Genomic DNA, 20,873 nt, shown 5'->3' on the forward strand with positions numbered 1-20,873 from the left:
AGTGTATTTGGCAAGACTTCTTTTCAGGGTGTGTAAGGCATTGTGGGGGAACTGCACATGGAGCAGTGGTTTAAACGGCTGTGCTGCTGGGCTGGTTGATCAAAAGGTTGCCAATTCGAATCTGCACAATGGAGTGAGTTCCCGTTGCTCCGTCCCAGCTCCTGCCAACTTTGTAGTTCGAAAGCATGCAAATGCAAGTAGATAAAAAGGTACCACTTTGGTGGGCAGGTAACAGCGTTCCATGCACTTTGGTGTTTAGTCACGCTGGCCACATGACCACGGAGACTGTCTGCAGACAAATGCTGGCTCCCTCGGCTAGGAAACGGTGGAGTCAGGCATGACCGGACGTAACGTCAAGGGGAAACCTTTACCTTTTTTAAGGCATTGTGGAGTACCTTCCAACTACATCAAAGGTCGCTGTACTGTACATCTTGTACAGTAGGCAATGGGAAGAGTTTTGTGTCAGCCTTCTTTTTGAGAAAAATTTGGTGGGAGTGGTAGCTGTCTTCCAAACACCTCTTGCACATAGTCATTTGCTTCATTCATGATAGCCTGGAATGATAGCCTAACATCCCTGCCCAGACTGGCTAAGCAAGAGGGGGCCAGAAAGGAGGTACAATAGCTCTGTTTATCAATTCTCTAGTATGGCTTGAAAGCAACCTCACATGCAGTTGTATGTAGTCTAATTGTCTTAACTAGTAGCACCACATCACAAAGATCTTAAAGTCAAAAGATACCATGAACTATCTCAACAAAAAGAGAAAACCCAAGCAGCTGTGTTTTATCTGCCAGCTAATGAAGACCATGCAGTGTTCAGAAGTAGCTCAGATACTAGATTAGGTGGTGCTGGCTTGCAAATGCATCAGGAGCCCTAAGAGGGGCAAAAGCAGCTAGGGGGAAGAAGAAAAGTAGGCAGGAAAGGGGTTTAGCATCCCTTCCCTGTTCGCAAAATCACCTTTCCATGACCTTTGGGAGTTATACATGCAATGTGAGATTTATTACTGCCTGCCTCTAAACCCAAGTGAAAGTTCCACTCCTGGGGAGGTTTACCCAACCAATTCACCTCCCTGTCTTCATTTTTAGTATTTGCTTATCTCTGCACTTTTTATCACTAGTATTTTATCACTTCCACTGTCACTTTGACCTGAACTGATTTGCTGAGACAGAAAAAAATGGTCTTTAACCTGCTTACAAAATCACTTTAAGAAATTCAAGAGCTGTCCTGTGTTGGATGGCTGAAGGGTATAGATGCTAATGACCTTTGTCTGTTGCAAGGCTTCTCTCTCAAAAAGCTTAGATTTGTCTTCCAAGTAAGTTTATTTTTCACACACTTTTAAAATGGAGCTCAAAAGCTATTGAGGTAATTGGCTTTTCAATCCACACATGTATTACAGCAGAACAATACCTATTAAATATGGTTATATAACCTCCAGCAGTATGTCTCTGTTCCAGTTTCTGACTAATACAAGTGGGGGGATGAAATTTCATCCATGTCCTATTTGTGACATCTCACTGGGGCATCTTCTTGGCTATTAGGTGAACAATGCTGAATAAATTGGACTTTTGCCCTAATTTAGCAGAGCTCTTACGTATTTAGACCATATGATGTAAAACATCAAGTGACCGCCGAGAAAGCATTGTTGACCAAGATGTCCAAGCGGCCACCTGTGTTTTTCTACAGACCAGAAATCCACTTCCCTTGTTGCTCTGGCCTGATATTCTAGCATTTGAAAAATGCTTCTTGACAAACATGCAGTGATACCAACTGGCCCTGGCCAGGCATTTTAAAATAAAATAGTGTTCATCAAAGACAAGAAACAGGCAAAATCTTTCCAGGTACTAGAAATCCTGTCAAAGCAAATATTTAATAGTTGAGTAATTCCAACTGGTGGTCACATCTGAAATACATGATATGCCCTAGGATTTGAGCTAACAATTGAACAAAGGAAACTTGAAGAAGCTACTGCACAAAGAGGATCTATTGCTGAAGCGAATCATCCTTGCAATAAACCTTTACTTTCAGAAGAACAAATCCAAAACATTTCTGCTTTCAAACTTGGAATCTCCTTCACAGCACTTGTGTGTGTGTGTGTGTGTGTGTGTGTGTTTGTAAGCTAATCTACCAAGCAGGAAAATGGCAAAATAGAATTTTGAATGATCAGAAAATTTCAGTATAACATCAACAGAATTTGGTATGTCAATATCACTCTTTTTTTGTTGATTTAAAAATAATAGGCTGAATGGGCGGGTACACTGTAAACTTACTGGAATACAGAGCAAGAGCCCACTTAGGCAATGTGATAAATCGAGGAATGAGACGGAAGAGGCCAGATAGTTTAGGCATCAGTTCTGTGAGGACTTCCCGGACTGAAATATAGTTGAAGACATCTCTCCCATCCACATCCTTGAACTGGTAAAGGCGGGCAAGATCTGGAGAGAGCAGAACCTTACCACTGTGGCGCATGACACGTGGGTCAGAGGCCAGCCCAACCACACACTTTCCGCTCACTTCAGGGGTCTCTCCCATGACGGCCAATTTCTCCTTTAGCTTCTTGAAAACTGGCGTGGATTTCTTCTCCGCTGCTTCTTGCAAGTTTTCAGTCCGAACCAGGCCTGGCCACAGGGCCACACAGGCCACCCCGAAGAAGCGCAGCTCAGCAGCGCAGTCTGCGGCCATGCGATCACAGGCAGCCTTGCCCACTCCGTATGGGACGTCGAACATATACCGCATCCCCCCAGGCGAGGAGATGATGACAATGAGCCCTTGCCCGGCGGGCACCATGAGCCGGGCAGCGTAGACGGTGCAGATGTAGTGGCCTCTCAGGCCTGCATTGTTGACCTCGTCCCACAGCGCAGTGGAGCTCTCCCAGAAGGGCAAGCCCATCTCTTCGGTGAGAGCGCCCACCGCCGAGAAAGCGTTGTTGACCAAGACGTCCAAGCGGCCGCCCTGCTCCTTGCGGACGCGCTCGAACAGCGCCGCCACTTCTTCTTCCCGGGAAGAGTCGCACACCACCGGCACGCATTTCCCGCCGCGGCCTTGCACCTCGGCCGCCGCTCGCTCCAGAGGCTCCCGACGCCGGGCGGTAATGTACACGGTGGCGCCTGCCTCCGACAGCTGCAGTGCGATGCCCTTCCCGATGCCCCGCGAGGCGCCGGTCACCATGCACACGCGCCCGGACAGCGGCCTGGTTAAACCCGCCATTGCAGCCGCGACGGAAGAGAAGCAAAGGCAAGGAAGGCGCCTGACAAGCCTGGAGACAGAAATCGGGGAGGAGCGGCGGATGCCGAGGGAGGTGCAGTCCTGACCACGGCTGTGGGTGCACCTCGCTGAAACGCCGTACACTTTCCCGGCGGAGGCTGACGTTACGTCTCGATGGTCGGCGCAGCCTGAGCTTCTAGCGTTTGGGGCGTGTCAGCGCCTCGCTGCTTTAACGGAGAGGAGAGCTCAGTAGCTCAAGCCTGTCCCGAGGGGAAGCACGCGCTTACAGCGCTGGCTCACCCGATCCTTTTCCGCATTTCGCGGACTCAGGCGCCCCGCTTCAACCGGCCGTTCTGCCCCAATAAAAGCTGCGCTGCAGGCTGGGATCCGACGGACTGAGCTTGCATTTAGCTCCGTCGTGGAGATTGTTTCTGCTGAAATTCATTTGTGGGCTGTTGCAACAAAGACAACGAAGAATTTTGTGCCACCTTGAGGATGAAGACGTTTATTCTGGCAGAAACTTTAGTCGGCCCTGTGCAGTTCATCAGATGTTTCTGTAATCCAAAGTTTTACTCTCTTTCCATGCTGGCTCCATTATACACGAATCTATGAATGAATTATGTCACCAATCTATGAATAGCCGAAATAGGACCTGAGTAACAGAACTTTGTAAATAATTTTATATGAGTATCTTTGCTCCATTAGTTTAAATGCACATGCACACATTTATGGGGCATATTCCAGTACAGCAAATGCTCCAAGTTCTCATGAAAGTCCCCCACACCCGAACATACATGCACACACATGAGCGATCATTAGCAACTTCAATCAATCTGCTATGGCTGTCATGAAACGTGGTTGGAGGTTCACTGTTTGATCCATACACTTTCATTGTAGCAATGACTTTATCACTGTATTCCCTCACTGAAATGAAAAAGCAACTGCAAGATCAGTTTTCAACAGCTGATAACTGAACTGGGCTAGCTAGCAGCACCAAATACCCGCTTATTGCTAATTGAACCTAACCCACCCTTGCGCACGGCACACCTACTTGCTAACTACTTTATCTGAAAGGTGCAGGGTATACCCCGACCCTCTCAGAGTCGCGTAAGCATGACCATGCGAAACAAAATAAAACAGGAACAAGGTGGTGATGGCTATGCACAAGAAGCACAAGCGCAAGGTCAGGCAGGGAAGATAACATGACTAAGAGGCCTGGCAACATGACTGGCAAGACCCAGATACCAGCACAATTAGGCGTGGTCAGCAGAAACTGTGGCAAGAGGCGTGTGGCAAGAAAAATACGTTAGTATTTTTCCAGAGATAAAGAAATGCTATAAAAAGGCTTGTAATACCATACATAGGCACCGCACTTTACTAATGTGTTGGTCCCTGCACAGGTAAATAAAGGACCCTCCAACTCTCCAGGTTGGTGTCCAGTGGTCTCATTCCGGCGCGATACAACAATAACATTCTGTTATGCTGATCTTGAGCCAGGTGGGTCGAGCCTAACACCAGTTTTCAAACATTGCTTATTATTAAATGCTACAACCTATTGATCTACATTTCTGATTTTCTGTGCTTGAACTCTGTGACCTTGCTGAGGCCGCAACCTGAAGTGCTTACAGAAGTTCAAAATTTTTGTGTGTATAAATGTAACACTAGTGTAACAGAAATTGTACAGAACCATTGTTCTTAGTTGTGATGATAATGCTCTGCTAGCCTGTGAACCAGGGCATGCAGTGAGAAAAGGTGGGATCAGTGTACAGATGGGGATAGGCCAAAATGGCCAATGTCTGAGTTTGCCTTTAAAGGAATTAAAAGCATTTGTGTAATGGCTGATGCTGGTTTCTTATGATGGAGGAGTGGGCCGCTATGTACTATGCGTAAGCTTCAATAAAAAACTTACCCCCCCCCCAAAAAAAACCCTTGTTGGTGGTTTGTTATCTCTCGCAGTAGGACAAATGAACCTTTAGCCAGTTGGGGTTAGAGTCCCTGAGACTATCTATCATTATTGCAGTGCATGTCAATCCAAAGATTTCAAAACAATTCAAGTTAATATGTAATGCATTAAACTATGTCAAGCATTTAAGGTTTATGAACAATTTAAAATGGCATACAAAACAAACATCAAATAAGGGCACAATTTTAAGGCCCTCCAACATTGCCTGGAGGGGAAAAAAAACCTTGGGAAAGTCCACTCATTTTATAAGGAAGTCTACTGAGGGAAAGAGCCCGATAGACCATCGATCACTGAGCCTTTCTTGCTTCTGAAGTGAGTTTGTGCATACAGTGGAGAGAGATGAATGGGGCTCCATTCAAGCCTCAGTGATACCTGCCAGGTCACCTCCTCCATCCAGAATTTAGATATGGAAAAGTCAAGCTCTGTAACATTTCTGACCCGGGGTCCTTAGCTCACAGCAACAGGGTGCCTGATAGCATGTAGCATGACACCTTTCCTTGTGTGGGGGAATGATCAATACTGGGGTCAGATATGACAGCTCTAATGTCATGGTGCAGCCAACACAGACAGCCTCCTTCTGTTCGTACCCATGATAACTCTTGTCATAAAGATGCAAAGCTTGCTTTAGGAAGCATTGCTATGCACTGTTTAGAAAGGAAAACAAGTCCTACAGCTGCCAGCATGGCCAAACATGGCAGGCTGGGTGTTGTTAGGATATTTCAAAGGAAAAACTCTTTGTCCAAAAGTTTCCAGCGTGATGATTCATAGTATTAGCGGTCAATGAAGTTGAAGAGCAATTTGCAAATATTCAGTCCCAGCTACATTTATTAACATCAAAGATTTAACAATGAGACTCAGTTCTTCCAAAATCTCAGAAGTAGCTCTTTCATTCTACTCAGTTTGATGCTTTACTGAAGAAAGTAGCGACCAGTATTCAAGAATTATCAAGGTAAAGCACAGAGGTAATTAAAATGAATTCAAAGTGATGTAGAATTATAGCACTCCTTGATGATGAAATGGTTTGACTTAACAAATCATCACTTTAAAATTGTGATTTGAATGAAAACCACTATTTTTAATTTTATTTTTTTGCACAGGACTGAAATATAAAATGTTATATCTTTTTCTTATTTTTCTTATTCTTATGTCCAAGACTTTAGTTTGATCAATATTATGTGCAGAGAGTCAGAACTTTTAAAAAATGAAATACATGAATGTATGGATGTTGAGATTATGAGAAGAGTTTTCCATCCCTGATTGAAACAGTGACCACTTTGCTATCAGACTTAATATATCAGCTTTAGGATGGAAAATATATCTTATAGATGGAACAATTCTAATGAAATCATATCCTTTCTATATAGAAAGAGATCTTCCTCCTTAATACTATCAATCTGCCCTGGAGTATTGATACATCTCAGGAAACAGAGATAGGAAGGTCAGCATCATCCACACCTTACAGGCAGTGGCTCTCCAGAGTTTTGAAGGTCTTTCCCTGGTTTACCTGGAGATTCCACAGGGGATCTTTGTCAGGCAAAGCATCTCCTCTACAACCGCCGTGCAACCCATCTTCACTACTTTGGGGATTCCCTGCCAGTCGGTGTGGATGGCAGCAGACCTGATGGATCACTCTCCAGTGCAAGGCCACTGATGCCCTTTCTTTCAAAGTGTTCAGAGGCTGCTTCAAGCCTGTATCAGAGAAGGGGCTTCTGATCTTTGCTGCACAGATGCTCTCAAAATGAAGCAGATGCTGCTGCGTCACCTTTGTGCATGAACTTCCCCGTTTCACCACACTGAGCTCTACTCATGCTCCATATTGTGGAGTCCCAAGCCAAAGGCAATCTCAGGGGTCACAGCCAGCTATTTGGAATCTCATTGCTCTGGGCCATCCATGTAAGAGCCAGGATTGGTGCCTACAGAAATACAGATAGCTCAAAAGAAAGTTGGGAAAGTTGCTAATTACTTCTGTCTATCTTTGCAGGCCTTCAGTTATGGCTGCAATGGAAACTCCATCATTTCTGTTTAATTTTAAAGGATGCTATTTTGCATCAGATTTTATCACACCTGAATATCTTGAAACAATTGAAGATTTTGAAGTGAGGGACAGTGATATATTTGTAGTCACTTATCCAAAATCTGGTAAGAATTCTGTAAGCTAAAGTGGAATTATTCAAACAATTAGGTGGATTGTTTTAAACTTAAGAATTTTGAGGCTGCAATGTGATATACAGTTGAATTGGATGGGGCTTGCGTCTTGTCAGGATCTGGGCAGCTTCTGGGCTCCTCCCACTGGCCAAATGCCAGAATAACAGCCCTGGTAGTGGCAGGATTAGTCCTAGACTCTGCTGCAGCTTCCAGGGCCTTCATGAAGGCCACCTAGGTGCCCTGGTGGTGGTGGGGGCGGGAGGAACTATTTAAGAAGTGGCTCTTCCCCCTAGAAGCTGCCTCAGCATCATCAGCTTCCAGGGTGCTCAAGTGCTCTGTGGTATACTGTGTAGCTAGCAGTTCTTTAGCACACTAAAATCTTTTACAAAATTAAACCCCTGAACAAGCAGTTGCATATTATTGCTGTAGAAAATGCTCTAACAAAGTATTGTGTGTTAGAGTACTGTGTACCAATTTAAGTCTGACCTTTTTGCATGCAGTGATATTAGGTCATGGTCCATGTAATTCAGTGGCTCTCTTAGGACATAACTTCCTCGTTTGGTTGGATCCTTGGCCTCTTCAAGAAGCAGTGGGAAAATGCCTCTTTGGATTAAATAAACCATTACTGCCAGAGTGGAAGATACTGTGTAGGTCGAGCAATGGCCCGACACTGTAAAACAAGGCAACTTCCTAGATTTACTCATTTCTTCCACTCAGATCTAATGTCAGCCACTGCCAAACCTTCCTTTCAACTTATTGAAATAAAACATGATATATTGACACAACTATAGCTTGAGATAAACTCCATCCCTGTGTTCCTGCTTATGTATGTACAGTATGTATATTTGTGTTTGCCTCTCTCTCTCTCTCTCTCTCTCTCTCTCTCTGTCTCTCTCTGTGGAGTCAAGCAGGTTAATATGTACATATCATTCTAATCATACTATCCCATCTAAAATCCATTCTTTTCTTCCTCATGCCCATTGGATGATATGATTTTATGTTGATTTTAAATAAAAATCTACTTATTAGCAATAAAATTCATATGAATATTTGCACTGTCTTTTATTAATTTTTAAATAATTCCACCATAAATGCCACTAGTGTGTTACAGGATTTGTTAGTATTGGTAACATGTTGCCTAGATGCATGGAAATGTGTCTATATACAGTAATGGCATTGATCTTCAGTAATCTGTGATGATCAGTACAATTCCAAAACAGATTTCTGTCCTGCTGCTTATCAGTGGTCTAATCTCATAATAGTGGGCATACTTTTCTCTTTCAAGAAATTTAAGACAAGTTACATAATCCTCCTCCTTCCCTCAGTCTGGGCCTCACAAGAAGCCTGTGAGCTCGGTTAGGCTAAGAGTCCATGTCACCTGCTGCGGCCAAATGGGAACGAGAACCCGACCCTTCTGCATCCCAGTCCAGCGCTCTAGCCGTTACATGGCACTGGCTCCCCAGCTTTTACTTCAGAAAGATTACCCAAGCGTCTTTCTCTTTCTAAGGAAAGGGGCCCTCAATCAGCCAAGTGAAATTATGGATGGGAAACGCAGGCCACCAAAGTTCAGTCCTGTGCCTCTAGATTTAGACTTATGAATTTAAATATGTCCCATAAGCAAATGAATTCTAGGCTAATTTGGGAATAGGATGAACATGATTGCTTAGCAATGTGACCTCCATATCAAGGTAATCATTGCTGGCCTTAGACACGCCCACATGCGAAATCACATTGCTTTTCTGGCTCCCTGGTGCTAAATGCCTGGGTCATGTTTGGATAGCATGGCAAAGTTTAATGAGTTGATCCTCCTTTCTAGGAACCGTGTGGGCCCAGAACATTTTGTGCCTGATTTTGAATGAAAGCCACCGCAATGGAACAGGGGGAAAATCCACATATGATCAGGCTCCATTTCTTGATTACAACTTAAGGAACTTGGATTTGTCCCAGCTACCGTCACCTCGGGTCCTAATGGCCCATCTACCATATCATTTGATTCCAAAGGGGCTGAAAGAAGGAAAAGGGAAAGTAAGCACATTTTCTTACAGTTTTTGAATTCAGATATTCACTAGGCACAGTTCAGGTGCTGAATGCAACCTGTATTCTAGTACATGTGAATATTCAAATCCATCGGTTAGGCCAAGAGGGTGTGAACACTGCAGAATAGATAATCTCAGGGAAAAAATGACTTCATTAAGCTGGATGTCTAAATGAAGATACATGAACCAATAATCCAAAGGACGTGTGAAGAGCTGGCATTCACTTCAGTAGCCCTTCTGAACATTTCACCAAACTGTAGGGTGGCAGTGAAGGGATATGGTAAGCTAATGTAGGGCCCACCTGGCTGTCTAGCATTAAGCCTGGACAGGCTGGTCATGTCCCAAGCATCATCCTAGTAAATCGAAACGTTACAAGCAGCCAGAGATCAAGCAATCTCCCACCAAAATCTCCTCGTCATACCTCCAGGCAGCCCAGTCTCCCAGGTAAGTGTGGAAACCACCTGAACTCTAATGTGCCGATCAGCTATTGTGATGGGAATTTCAGCCCAAAAAGCAGTGGTCATTGCTACCTGGTCTTTAGAGATATAAAAGGGGACTCCACCATGTGCTCAGGGTTGATTCCCGCTTTGCTGTGATGAATAAAGTTGCTGTGAACTTTATTCTCAAGGATAAAAAACAATTTTTCGAACTCTTGTTCTTGTAATGCTTAGCTGTGCTGAGTGATCCAGGTCCAAACCCTTTGTGTCCGATACTAGTAACATGGGCACAGCAGCCTCCTTTCCCTGAAGAGGCCTCAACAAAATATTCCAAACTAATACCAGTTTGAGGTGGCCATTTAAATACTACCTGTTCACATTTCAAAAGAGTTCTACACTCCTGAATTCATTGCATTATATGAGATGAAGATTCATTTCTCCAATTTTGTAATGTCACTACTTTGGATTTCAAATATGTTATTTCCTCTTTCATTTGTTAATTTTCATAAAACAGTTAAATAATTTAAAGGAATATTTTCATCAGTGCATATTAAACACTGTTCCAGTAAAAATTTATCTGTTAATAATTTCCTTCCAAAAGAAAGCTGCTACTGAACCTTGCCAAATCATGTTTAAAAGAAGCATTAGCTGTCCCGCATTCGCTTGAAACTGGCTGAATTAGACAATCCTTTATTCAATTCAATATATGATAGACTCTTAATTTTTTCCCCCAGGTAAGACACAGCCTAAGCCAGTGGTTTTCAACCGCTGGTCCACGGACCGCCACCAGACCGCCACTATTTCCTGCCGGTCCTTGAAAGAGCTGCTGTGCGCGCGGGCGTGACAGCCACATCCCGCTTGCCGCCGAACAGTGCCGATTCCCCACCTCTTCCTTGGTGAGGAGGCTGGGAGAGGGAGAAGCAGCCCAATAGGAGCCCGCTGGGAGACGCACCACGCTGGGTCCACCCTCTGGGCGAGGCTACGAAGACGAGCCCTTTTCCTTTTTCTACTGTCTCCTAGTAAGAAGACAACGTAAGAATTTCGCATACAATTAAAAAAAAAAAAAAAACATTACACTACTGAGCTCCCCACCACCGGGACAAAGGATACATGTCCCAAATAAAAGAAAAAGATATTCTTCAAATATTTCAGGACATTCCCCTCCTTCCAAAATATAATGATTCTTTTGATGGCTCAAATAATTTCCCTGCCTTTAAAACATGCCCAATAAATACATCCCAAATCTCCTTATTTTTCTTTATATGCCCTTTTCTCACATTATTATCACATGTTAATTTGCCATTCATTGCTATGTTCCAAAACTTCTGTATACCAATCAGACAATTGGTAATCATATTTTATTTTCCAATTCTTAGCTATAATTAGTCTCACTGTAGTTATTATATGTGCTTTATTATTTCAAATCCATGGTTTGTTTAATCAAATATTGAAAATAATGCAATCTCAGGGCATATAACTATATTTGAACTTAATTTTTTACTGCACTCTTTACATCTTACTGGCAAACATTTTAAACATCTTGTTGTGCCATGAGCCAGAGGCACCTGCCCCTCAGCTGTTTAAAGTCTTGGTTTAAAGTCCTGAGCTTAGTGCTCTACCATCGTGTTCAGGCTCCTCCTTGGGATTCCTCAGTTGGCTCGAGTGCTCAGGGTATATTTACCTAAAGGAAAACCAAACAAAAAAAAAACTTCGGCCATACTGAGTTGGTACACCTAGTATGATGACACATGATTGTTTTTGTCAACGTGGCTTGCTGTCTTCCACTCTTGGCACACCGGCTTGAGCATGGTATATTAACCACACAGCAGCCATGGTGTGAACCACGGGCTTTTTGCTGGGTTGTTAAGGGTGGCTAGTTCCCGGTGCAGCTGGCTGTGGGCCTTGCACCATGGCTTGTTGGAAAGGGCGACTGAGAGCAGCAAAAAATCTGCTCACTCCTCACTACCTTGGTAGTGTTGCTTTCACTGTTCCTACTCCTTCCTCAGTGCCCTCCAACCTTCCTTCTCAAATAAAGCACCACTTGAGAATTTCTTTAACCTGTAAATGTGTGTTTGTGTGTTCCTTTGTAAGGACTCAGATACTTCCTTTGGATTCCTGTTTGCATTTGTTCAAATTTCCTTATATTCTAAAGCAGAGCTGCGGGGGTGGATTGCGAAAATCATGCAGCAATCAACTATAAAGTCCCCTGTTTGATTTGCACACATTTTCTAAATATATCTAAATTTCCCTCATAAACTAAAGTAGAGCAGGTTCAATCGACAGGAAAAATGTGTAGGAAGTGCTAATTTTTGCAACAAAAGCAGCAACAACAACAACAACAACAACAACATCTCCCTATGCGCTTTGCAAGGGCATAGATTTGCATGCCTAATTGAATGCATGCTGGGTTTGGTTTTGGTTGTTTATTTTTGACATTCCTTTTCTCAGCTGAGCAACCAAAGGAAAATGCTCTTGGAAAGGGAAACCGAATTCTGTACTGTGTAATATGTGTAACTAATCACTAGGTCATGAACAGGTACGGATGAGGAGAGCTGGTGCGTGCAGGAACATGGGGATACCCAGAGCTTTACTCCGATGTACACATAGATGTGTGACAGGAATAGGCGGAAGGACTGGGGGAAAGGAACCTCTGCAGTAAAATAGATCAGTGATCAAACAAACTGCCCCTGTGGCTTATGTTCAGCATGGCTTCTCATGACATGTGAACCAGAAACCATTCTCTTTATTGTCTTTCTTTGAAGCTGGTGAGTTTTAGTTACAAAAGATATTTCACTGACAAGTCTAACAAATTAAATTGTGCAGGAATGTCATTAGGCGCATTCCCATGGCCATCTGTCAATTTATTGAAATAGCTAAAAATGTATTTCATCTTTCAGATCATCTATGTATATAGAAACCCTAAGGATGCTATGGTGTCCTTATATCATTATTCAAGCTTTGCACAAACGTCAGCAGATCTGGAAGAGTACATGCAGAGGTATTTAGCTGGGAAAGGTAAGACTGAAATGTGCTGGTGTTTGGAAAAAGTATATGCACAGAATATGAATTCAAAGAACTCCAGAGAACAGGGGCCTCACCTGTGCTGCTGCTAAAGGTCTGCTGATTGGTATTAGGAGTTGGCGGAAGAACCTTTCCACTCATGGGGCAGTATGTCCGCCCCAAGAGCCCTGGTACACATGCAGAAAGCTCTGCAGGCATTCAGTCACCACCAGGGTTAGCGGGCAGTTCCAGGAGGACGATTTTCTGTGTTGCAGGACTGTCGGTGTTGCATCCACCTCAGCCACAGACAACTTGTTCCCCTCCCACCCCAGGATCAGGCCCCATAGGGACCAGCCTGAAACCGGCCTTGTTCATTTCTGTCCCACTGTTTAAAAAAAAATCAACCCAAACACCCTGTCTGAGGCACAATAAGCTGGTAGGGCCTGGGGAATAGAGGATCCCACCCCCATTTGACTCTCCCTCACTTACTCTGCCCATTATATCGCAGGAAGAGTAGTTGGGAAGAAAATGAAGTTCCTCCTGTTCATTGCCTGGCCACTGAGACAGGCAAGGGCAGCATGAAAAGGACTCTTCATTGTAGCTGCACACTAGCAATAGAGAGTGAGCCCATCTCCAGCCAAGACCAGCTGCCATAGTCATTGTACACAGTGAATGTATGCACTGGTGTTTTGCAGTGTTAGTAACAGAATACGTACGTTGTAGCAGAAAACATTTGGTTACTTTTGCACATGGTACTTTTGTCCATGAACGGCAAGTCTTCTGAGGGCATTTGGTGTCCAAACGTTTTCCTCCAGGCTTATCTATTTGAATTCTGACCTTCGGACTGAGGTTTATTTTATATTTTCATCCCTTTTCTGTCTCTCTGGTTTAACACTAAGTAACTGACCTACCAGTGTTCTGACCCTTGTGGTTTGGTTATCAGGAAAATTGTATTTTCTTCCGCCCCTCCTTCTGAGCACGGAGAATCCTTGTGCCATATGATCACTAATGTCGTATGGGGCAACCCAGACACAAAGCATACCTAGAGAAGAGCCAGCACCATGCTGTTTCTCTGGACCATTTGCCAGGGGTGGGGCACAAGCCTACTTTTTCTGGAGTCTGAGAAGTTGATGGTTTCCGTTGGTGTGAATTGTCTGCTTCTGCCAGCTTCTGCTCTTCTTGAATCTGGTATGATGAAACTGAATAGGAATCTCTAATCTGGATGGTAGAAGGGCTGACAAGGTTGCTTTCAAAGTGTTGCTTCTGACACACAGAAGTGTTGCGCCTTGCTTCCTTACGACCTTGCATCGAAATGTCAGTTTTTCCTGCAATTTGCTTCTTGGACTTGTAAGTCTTGCCTAGCTCCTTTTTTTGATGGAGAGTTGGTTGCAGGTCATTTTGTACTGCCAACCTTCTTCAAGGGAGCTGGAGTCTGCAGTTCTGAAAGGTTTCTTTAAATCACTGACCACTCTCCTCTGAGAAGGGTATAAACACAGGAGCTTCTGGGCTGAAGTTGCCAGAAAGCTAAGAAGATTAGCTTGTTGTTGAGCTCTCAGGGCCCCTTCCTTGACACTCAGTCCAGATTGTGGCCCTGGGATTGGCCTTTATGGGTGAAGTTGGCATCTGGATTATTTCTTTCGCATTCACAATGATTCTTCTGATGAGGATCCCACAGAACATTCCTCCTTCTCTGCGTTCAAGGAATTTCTTCCTTAACAGACATCGAGATTGGACAGGCAGCACAACCATTTTTACTTTGTGTTAAAGCAAAATTTGGACCAGGACTTAGGGATTTATTCCAGTGGAAACCAGCTTTTTCTGCAGGGGAAATGTTACTGACACACCTCCCTGCCCTCTGACGGTGTTTTCTGTGGGTTCAGAGGTTCCTATAATAGAACTCCGCTGCTTCTAGCTCTTCCACTACGCAGTCCTTGGCACTGGATTGCAATCTGAGAACTTGACAGGGACCTTTGCAGCAGGGCTGCAGGACATCTTTCCTCTGTTTTTACATACACACTCCCTGTCTTTCAGTTGAATAGGATGGCACAGTTCATCTCATGGAGTGCAGCTTCAAGGCTTGGTTAGAGCTTGCAGTAATGGAATATTTCGTCACTTGCCGACAGAATACTCTGAAGAAGCACTTTAACTGGGGAAGAAATTGTTGAAAAAAATGGAGAGGAAGATAGAAAATATCTGGCCATTTTAACTTGGTTGTACAACAAGTCTCTTTAGAGCTTCTGTTTCCATTGCAGCCAATGCAAGGTGATCGAGTCAATAGAACTTTTGGCTGCAATTTATTTTGCCTACAGAAGAATGTGCTCCTCTGGTTGAGTTTATGGGCAGTGGTCCAACAGCAGCTTCTTGTTCACAGCGTTGCCCACGTACATGCTTGCGTATAACTTGCCATGAATGCATGCAAACTTTAAACTAGAACATATCTCGAGGAAACACCTGGACACATGGTAAAATCGAATTCTGTCTTTTGTCTTACATATTTGCCCACATTTTGGGCCTCACAAATAGGGTACACACAGCCATAGTGCCAAGCTTGTACAAGAAAATTGTGGAGCCAGTCAAACAAGTTTCACAGTCTCAATCATTTCAGAATAAGGCTTTTAGCACAATCAGAGAGCTGAGTCTGCCTGCTCTCATTGTGGTGCAGAACACACCCTTCAGCTACCAGGATGCTTTTTTACGTCTTTAACCAAGCGAACCACACATCTAATCACTACTACATGCACTAGTAACTCTACGGCAACCAGTAATGCATTTACAAAAAGACTATTCTAAATATGAACCTCACATTGAGCAAAAGCTCTTCTATGCTCACTTTTTCATTTTTCTGAACTTTTAGTTTTGGGATTGCAATCACCAGTTTGTTTCCTCATGATTTAAAGCACAGAGTTGAACCTTCAGCCTTCACCATCGCTACTTGCACAAACATTTTCTTCTCTTTTGGCTGTTCATCTAGGTCTGCTCCTGCCCCAGGGAATTCACCCTGAGTCTTTTTATATAGAAGTACTTGCTGGTGTTGTTTGTCTCTCCTACAGTTGGATCACAAACTAGAGGGACTTCTTTTTGTCCCCGACAGTAGGGCATGGCAGCATCAACAACTGGACACACACTTCAGAATCAGAATTCGACATTCATCTGTCGCGATGGAGGAGGAAGCAAGAACTGGGACATGCACCAGAGCGACAACTTTTTCTGTGATGCACCTGCCGGCACTTGTGTAGAGGAAGGAGAGTGAGAGCGCCAGATAGACAACAGATGCAAACATCATCCTCATCCAGGCTTAAAACCAGCCAGGGAAGGAGCAAGAGGATTACTGTTAGTGAGGGGGTGGTGCTGGGACTGTGTGACCCTAGCTGTTGAGCTTGGCAAAAGTGCAGAGGAGTTGCACTTGCAGCAGCTCTTGGGCATTTGTACCAACTGTTCCTGCACGGGCAAACTCAGGGCATGGCCTATTCTGAATGACAGCATGACAAGGGAAGAACCTCGATTGAAACTGTTTATCTGTTTTTCTTTATTTTTTTCTTGCCTGGCAGTTGTGTGCAGTTCGATTTTTGATCATGTCAAAGTCTGGTACTCTCATAAGAATGAACTCGATATTCTCTTCCTTTCCTATGAGGAGATGATTAAGGTAAGATTGGTCACTTTCCCAGTGTTTGATCTCTACAGGTGAAAGTCCAAGCAGTACCAAGGAACTTTTACGATGTTTCTTTGCTATCATGGGGTCCCCTGCTGGCCAGGTATGTGGAAGCCTCACTGCGACTCTGATTCCAAAGAGCCTGTTGTGCAAGTAAGGTGGGCTTCAGGGCCATCCCAGGCACTGCTTTTGCTCATGTTCATCTAAACACACTACTGAGGGAACTTTCCAATGGGTACAGATTCCTCCTAGAACTATTTGGCCAGTAGAAAACTATACCCTGCCGGTCCATTTTGGCCCTCCTCTCCCTTTTCTCTTCCTTAAGTAGTCAGCATTTTTAAGCTTTTGAAGCTCAGGAAATGGAACAGTGCAAGTTGCTTCTTTCTGCTGCATAATGGGCAAGCAAAGTAGTTATTTGGTGGGTTTAAACAGCACGTTGCTCTGGGACAAGGTCAAGGTGTTCTTCAGGTAACTTGGCCTTGTGACCCCCACTTTACCTCTGCAGCTCACTTGGATGAAATCTTAGAAGGACTGACTTTATTCACAACACTCCCTTTAGCAGTACCAACCTATGCATGTCTGTGCAGAACTGTGTCCCTGGATTACTCCCTGGTGAGTGTGTATAAGATTCAGAAAACTCAGAAATGAATTATCCTTCTTCCAGGACCTGAGAGGTGCTGTCTTAAAAGTTTGTGGGTTCATAGGAAAGCAACTGAGCAGCCAGGAGGTGGACAAAGTTGTGGAGATGGCTACGTTCGAAAATATGAAAAGAGACCCGAGGGCAAATAATGTGGTCACTGCTAAAGAAAGATTCAGGAGAAAGGACATGCCGCATCTACGCAAAGGTGATACTGAGACCACAAAATCCAGACATGTGTTTGCAGCATGAAGTATTGCAATGTTTTCCTTTTCACCTAAAGTTGGGGTGCACCGCTTATTTGTACCCAGTGGCCCATACACACAAGCACACCCACTGGGACTTGGGGAGATCTGTGCAGACACAAAGACACACACACGCTGGAGTGGAGGAAGAAACACCCACACACTGCGTTGGAAAGTGGCTCACATATGCAGCCAAAGGTTTGGCTGGGCAGAGACCTCACTCCTGCCCGTGCTCCCAACCAGACTGAAATGTCAGCAGCAGTAAAGCAGCAGTCCTGGCTGCTTCCGCATCACAAGGGTGGAGGGAAGCTGCAAAAATAGTCCAGTGACCAGCACGCAGCCCATGAGCCCCTTAAAAAAAGGAAAGATATTTATTAGATTTATATTTTTGCAACATAAATCTAATAAATAAATTACCGTATTTTTCGCTCTATAAGACACACGTTTCCTCCCCCCCCTCAAAAGTAAGGGGAAATGTCTGTGCATCTTGTAGAGCGAATGCGTGTGTGCCCGACGCCCGGGACGCTGCCGGCCCGCCTGCACCACATGGCACCACCTGGCCGGCACATGCTCGGCGCTCCCTGCTCCGTCCCCCCTCTCCGGCACAGGTGAGAGCTGTACCGCTCAGGGGGAGGCATGCGGAGGAGGAGCTGCAGCCTTTAACCTGCCGACCACATGGAGAACACGGACAGACAGACTACTCACCCCCACCGCCCAGGAAGACCTGCCACCACCGCCACGCCGCCCGGAAGACCATCGCCGGCACACTGGCGGCCACCTGCACCACGTGGCACCACCTGGCCGGCACGCGCTCAGCGCGACCTGCTCTGCCCCCCCCCCAGTGCGGGTGAGAGCTGTGCAGCTCAGGGGGAGAGGTGCGGAGGAGGAGGAGCCGCGGGCTTTAACCCGCCGGCCGCACGGAGAGATGGACTGCTCACCCCCACTGCCCAGGAACTGTTCACCCCCACCAAGACCTGGGAAGACCTGCCGCCGCGCCGCCCGGAAGACCACCGCCGGCATGCTGCCGGCCCCACGTGGCACCACCTGGCCGGCACGTGCTTGGCGCGCCCTGCTCCGCCCCCCTCCTCCGGCGCAGGTGAGAGCTGTTAATCACAGGTCGGTGTGTGTTTTCAAATGGCAACCCGCCTTTTAATGAAACCCATGGGGAAGTGATGGGGAATGTGCCTGTGATTATCAGGAAGCTTTCCATGGATCAGTTATCTGTTAGTTGATCAGACACATTTTTTTTTAGGATCAGTGGATATTTGAACAGCATTACCTTCGTGTATGAAGTTTATTCTTCAAAGGCTACTTAGTCCGCTGTGTTTGATTTACTGTACAATATCTCATTTTTTGTCAGAAGTTTTTTTCTATTATTTACTAGTAGGGCAACGTGGACATTACTGGCTTTTTTAGATTTGTTATTGAATTGTCTGCAGCAGCTCTTGTATAACTGGTGTAGATTGTGGATTCCTTCAATAATTCCACTACTGACTAAGAAAGTGATGTCAGTGATTGTGAGCGACAGAGCTTCATAAATTCTGACTCTAGTGATGATGAGTTCTGTGGGTTCAACGAAAACTAGAAGAGTACTCGAAGTCTAAAGTCTCTCTTTTGTTAATGACAGTGATGATGGTTCTTAATGCCACTGCTGACTGCTGTTCACTTTACAAGGTTGAAATACGGTATTACTGTATTCTGTTATAGTTTATTAAATAGTTCAGTAAACCATTTGATTCAGAATATTTTTTTTTTGTTTTCCTCCTCTAAAAACTAGGTGCGTCTTATGGTCAGGTGTGTCTTATAGAGCGAAAAATATGGTAAATCACTGGCTTTAAATGCATTCTTAAGAAATCAACATTGGCCACAGGTTGGGCCAATCATGTTGACTCCATGGGCAGGTTTGCATGAACACAGAGGAAAAATGGTGTGGTGTGGAGGGCCAGTGTGGCGTAGTCGTTAAGGGCATGGGACTGGGACTCAGACGATCTGGGTTCTGGTCCCCACTCAGCCATGGAGCCAACTGGGTGACCTTGGGCCAGTCACAGCCTCTCAGCCCAACCTACCTCACAGGGTTGTTGTTGTGGGGATAAGATGGAGGAGGAGAATGATGTAAGCTGCCTTGAGCCCTTTGTAGGAAAAAGGTAGGATATAAATTGCAAAAAAAAGCTGTGGAAACTGCTTTCCTCTTCCATTTTTGACAATCCTCTTTTTTAGCATGCCCAGTAAAAGTGGGTGTAGGAATGACCCTTAGCATCAGAGTCCTTGTGGAGGTCAGGGCCCAGATGTGTCCTGGTCTTCCTTCAAGAATGTGCTCCAGGCTGCCTGGAGGAGCACCTAGAGCAGGGGTCTCAAACTCAACTTACCTGGGGGCCGCTGGAAGTAGAGTCTGGGTGAGGCTGGGCTGCATCAAGTATTCCACCACCGTGGTGGTGGTGGGCCGCTCATCTCGCGGCCGGCCCGGGTGCTGCCGGTGCTTTGAAGGCCGCAGGGCCCCTCCCCCATGCCCCACTCGTCCCGGCAACTGGCCCGTGGGCCGCGAGTTTGAGACCCCTGACCTGGAAAACAGGCTCGATGGCTAGTTGCCTTTAGCCATCTCCAAAATGATAGCTTTAAAAATAAAACTCAAACTACCTCTGAGTGGATATGACCCTTGGGTGTGTGGAGGGAGTCAGTGTACCTGTCCACAAGTGCCCTTTTTGGACTTCGGATGGTAGCCACTGGCTAACCATTGGCTGTAGCAGCTGGCTGTTCTTATCCAAGCAGGCTGTGTGTAGTTTGGCTTCACCCACAATGAGTGGTTTCAGACAAGGTCACAACCCATCATGGGTTGCTGGGATTACCTGCCATCCTATCAAACCTGTCCTAGGTTCACACAATATAACAACCTGCCGCCACTCATACGCCATGGAGAAGTGTTGTGTTGCACCAACCAAGTTGTCAGTCCCCACTCCCTGTTTGAACACACCTGGGGCTAAGTGTGAGGTGTCTGGAGCTAAGCCTAGTATTACAGGTAAAATCAACTGAATTTTCTCATTGCTTCTCGTCAGGTACCATTGGAGACTGGAAAAATATAATGACAGTGTCACAGAGCGAAAGGTTTGACAAGGTCTTCCAGGAGAAAATGAAAGACATACCTCTCAAATTCATCTGGGATATTAAAGAAACAAAAAAACCATGATTAGCATGAAAAGTGTAGCAGAAGACAAAGCCTTCCTCTCTTTTCCAGATAAAATGCTTAAGTGGTTTAAAAACAGAATGAATTCATTAATATTTTAAATATATTTTACTCAAAGCTTTTGGGGAAAGTATACATTACAGAGAAGTTATACATGTATTTATGCAGAAATGTTTTAACATTAGGGAAAAAGATCTGAAAAGTATGGAATAAACTATTTTGTGGTGCCATCTTATTTCTGGAGCCAGAGCCATCAGACGGACAAGATGCCGCTCCTGGAGGCATAAAAATCCAACCTCTGCTAAATATTCTTTTTACTCAAATAGACATAGGTCGTGGTCTAGAATTGATATGGTTTGGATAACCCCAGACTTAGTACCAGAC

General features: G+C 44.9%; 2 protein-coding genes across 3 annotated transcripts; one reads left to right on the plus strand and one right to left on the minus strand.

Moving 5' to 3' along the window:
* Window positions 1-1,829: 1,829 nt before the first annotated feature.
* Window positions 1,830-3,450, minus strand: DHRS1 (dehydrogenase/reductase 1). The gene has a single exon (XM_044425989.1). The coding sequence runs from the start codon at window positions 3,200-3,202 to the stop codon at window positions 2,204-2,206; it is 999 nt and encodes a 332-aa protein (XP_044281924.1). The 5' UTR covers window positions 3,203-3,450; the 3' UTR covers window positions 1,830-2,203.
* Window positions 3,451-4,577: 1,127 nt separating this feature from the next.
* On the plus strand, window positions 4,578-20,724 carry LOC123021320 (amine sulfotransferase-like). Of its 2 annotated transcripts, none has more exons than XM_044425999.1 (7): window positions 4,578-4,696; window positions 7,144-7,301; window positions 9,124-9,332; window positions 12,678-12,795; window positions 16,329-16,423; window positions 17,094-17,274; window positions 20,362-20,724. In XM_044425999.1, the coding sequence occupies exons 2-7, from the start codon at window positions 7,154-7,156 to the stop codon at window positions 20,490-20,492; spliced, it is 882 nt and encodes a 293-aa protein (XP_044281934.1). In that variant the 5' UTR covers window positions 4,578-4,696; window positions 7,144-7,153; the 3' UTR covers window positions 20,493-20,724. The 2 variants fall into 2 exon arrangements, with proteins under 2 accessions (XP_044281934.1, XP_044281942.1); XM_044426007.1 differs by lacking the exon at window positions 4,578-4,696 and adding an exon at window positions 6,062-6,124.
* The last annotated feature ends 149 nt before the right edge of the window (window positions 20,725-20,873 follow it).

Source organism: Varanus komodoensis, unplaced genomic scaffold (genome assembly GCF_004798865.1).
Source record: "Varanus komodoensis strain SLA01 unplaced genomic scaffold, ASM479886v1 scaffold1, whole genome shotgun sequence".
NCBI classification, from domain to species: Eukaryota; Metazoa; Chordata; class Lepidosauria; order Squamata; family Varanidae; genus Varanus; species Varanus komodoensis.

What these genes read in the sequence shown, in the direction of transcription:
- DHRS1 (XM_044425989.1), bottom strand. Translation starts at nt 3,202, where the DNA reads ATGGCGGGTTTAACCAGGCCGCTGTCCGGGCGCGTGTGCATGGTGACC.
- LOC123021320 (XM_044425999.1), top strand. Translation starts at nt 7,154, where the DNA reads ATGGCTGCAATGGAAACTCCATCATTTCTGTTTAATTTTAAAGGATGC. An exon ending in AGTCACTTATCCAAAATCTG is followed by an intron (nt 7,302 to 9,123) that starts GTAAGAATTCTG and finishes CCTCCTTTCTAG; the next exon opens with GAACCGTGTGGGCCCAGAAC. An exon ending in CCTATGAGGAGATGATTAAG is followed by an intron (nt 16,424 to 17,093) that starts GTAAGATTGGTC and finishes TCCTTCTTCCAG; the next exon opens with GACCTGAGAGGTGCTGTCTT.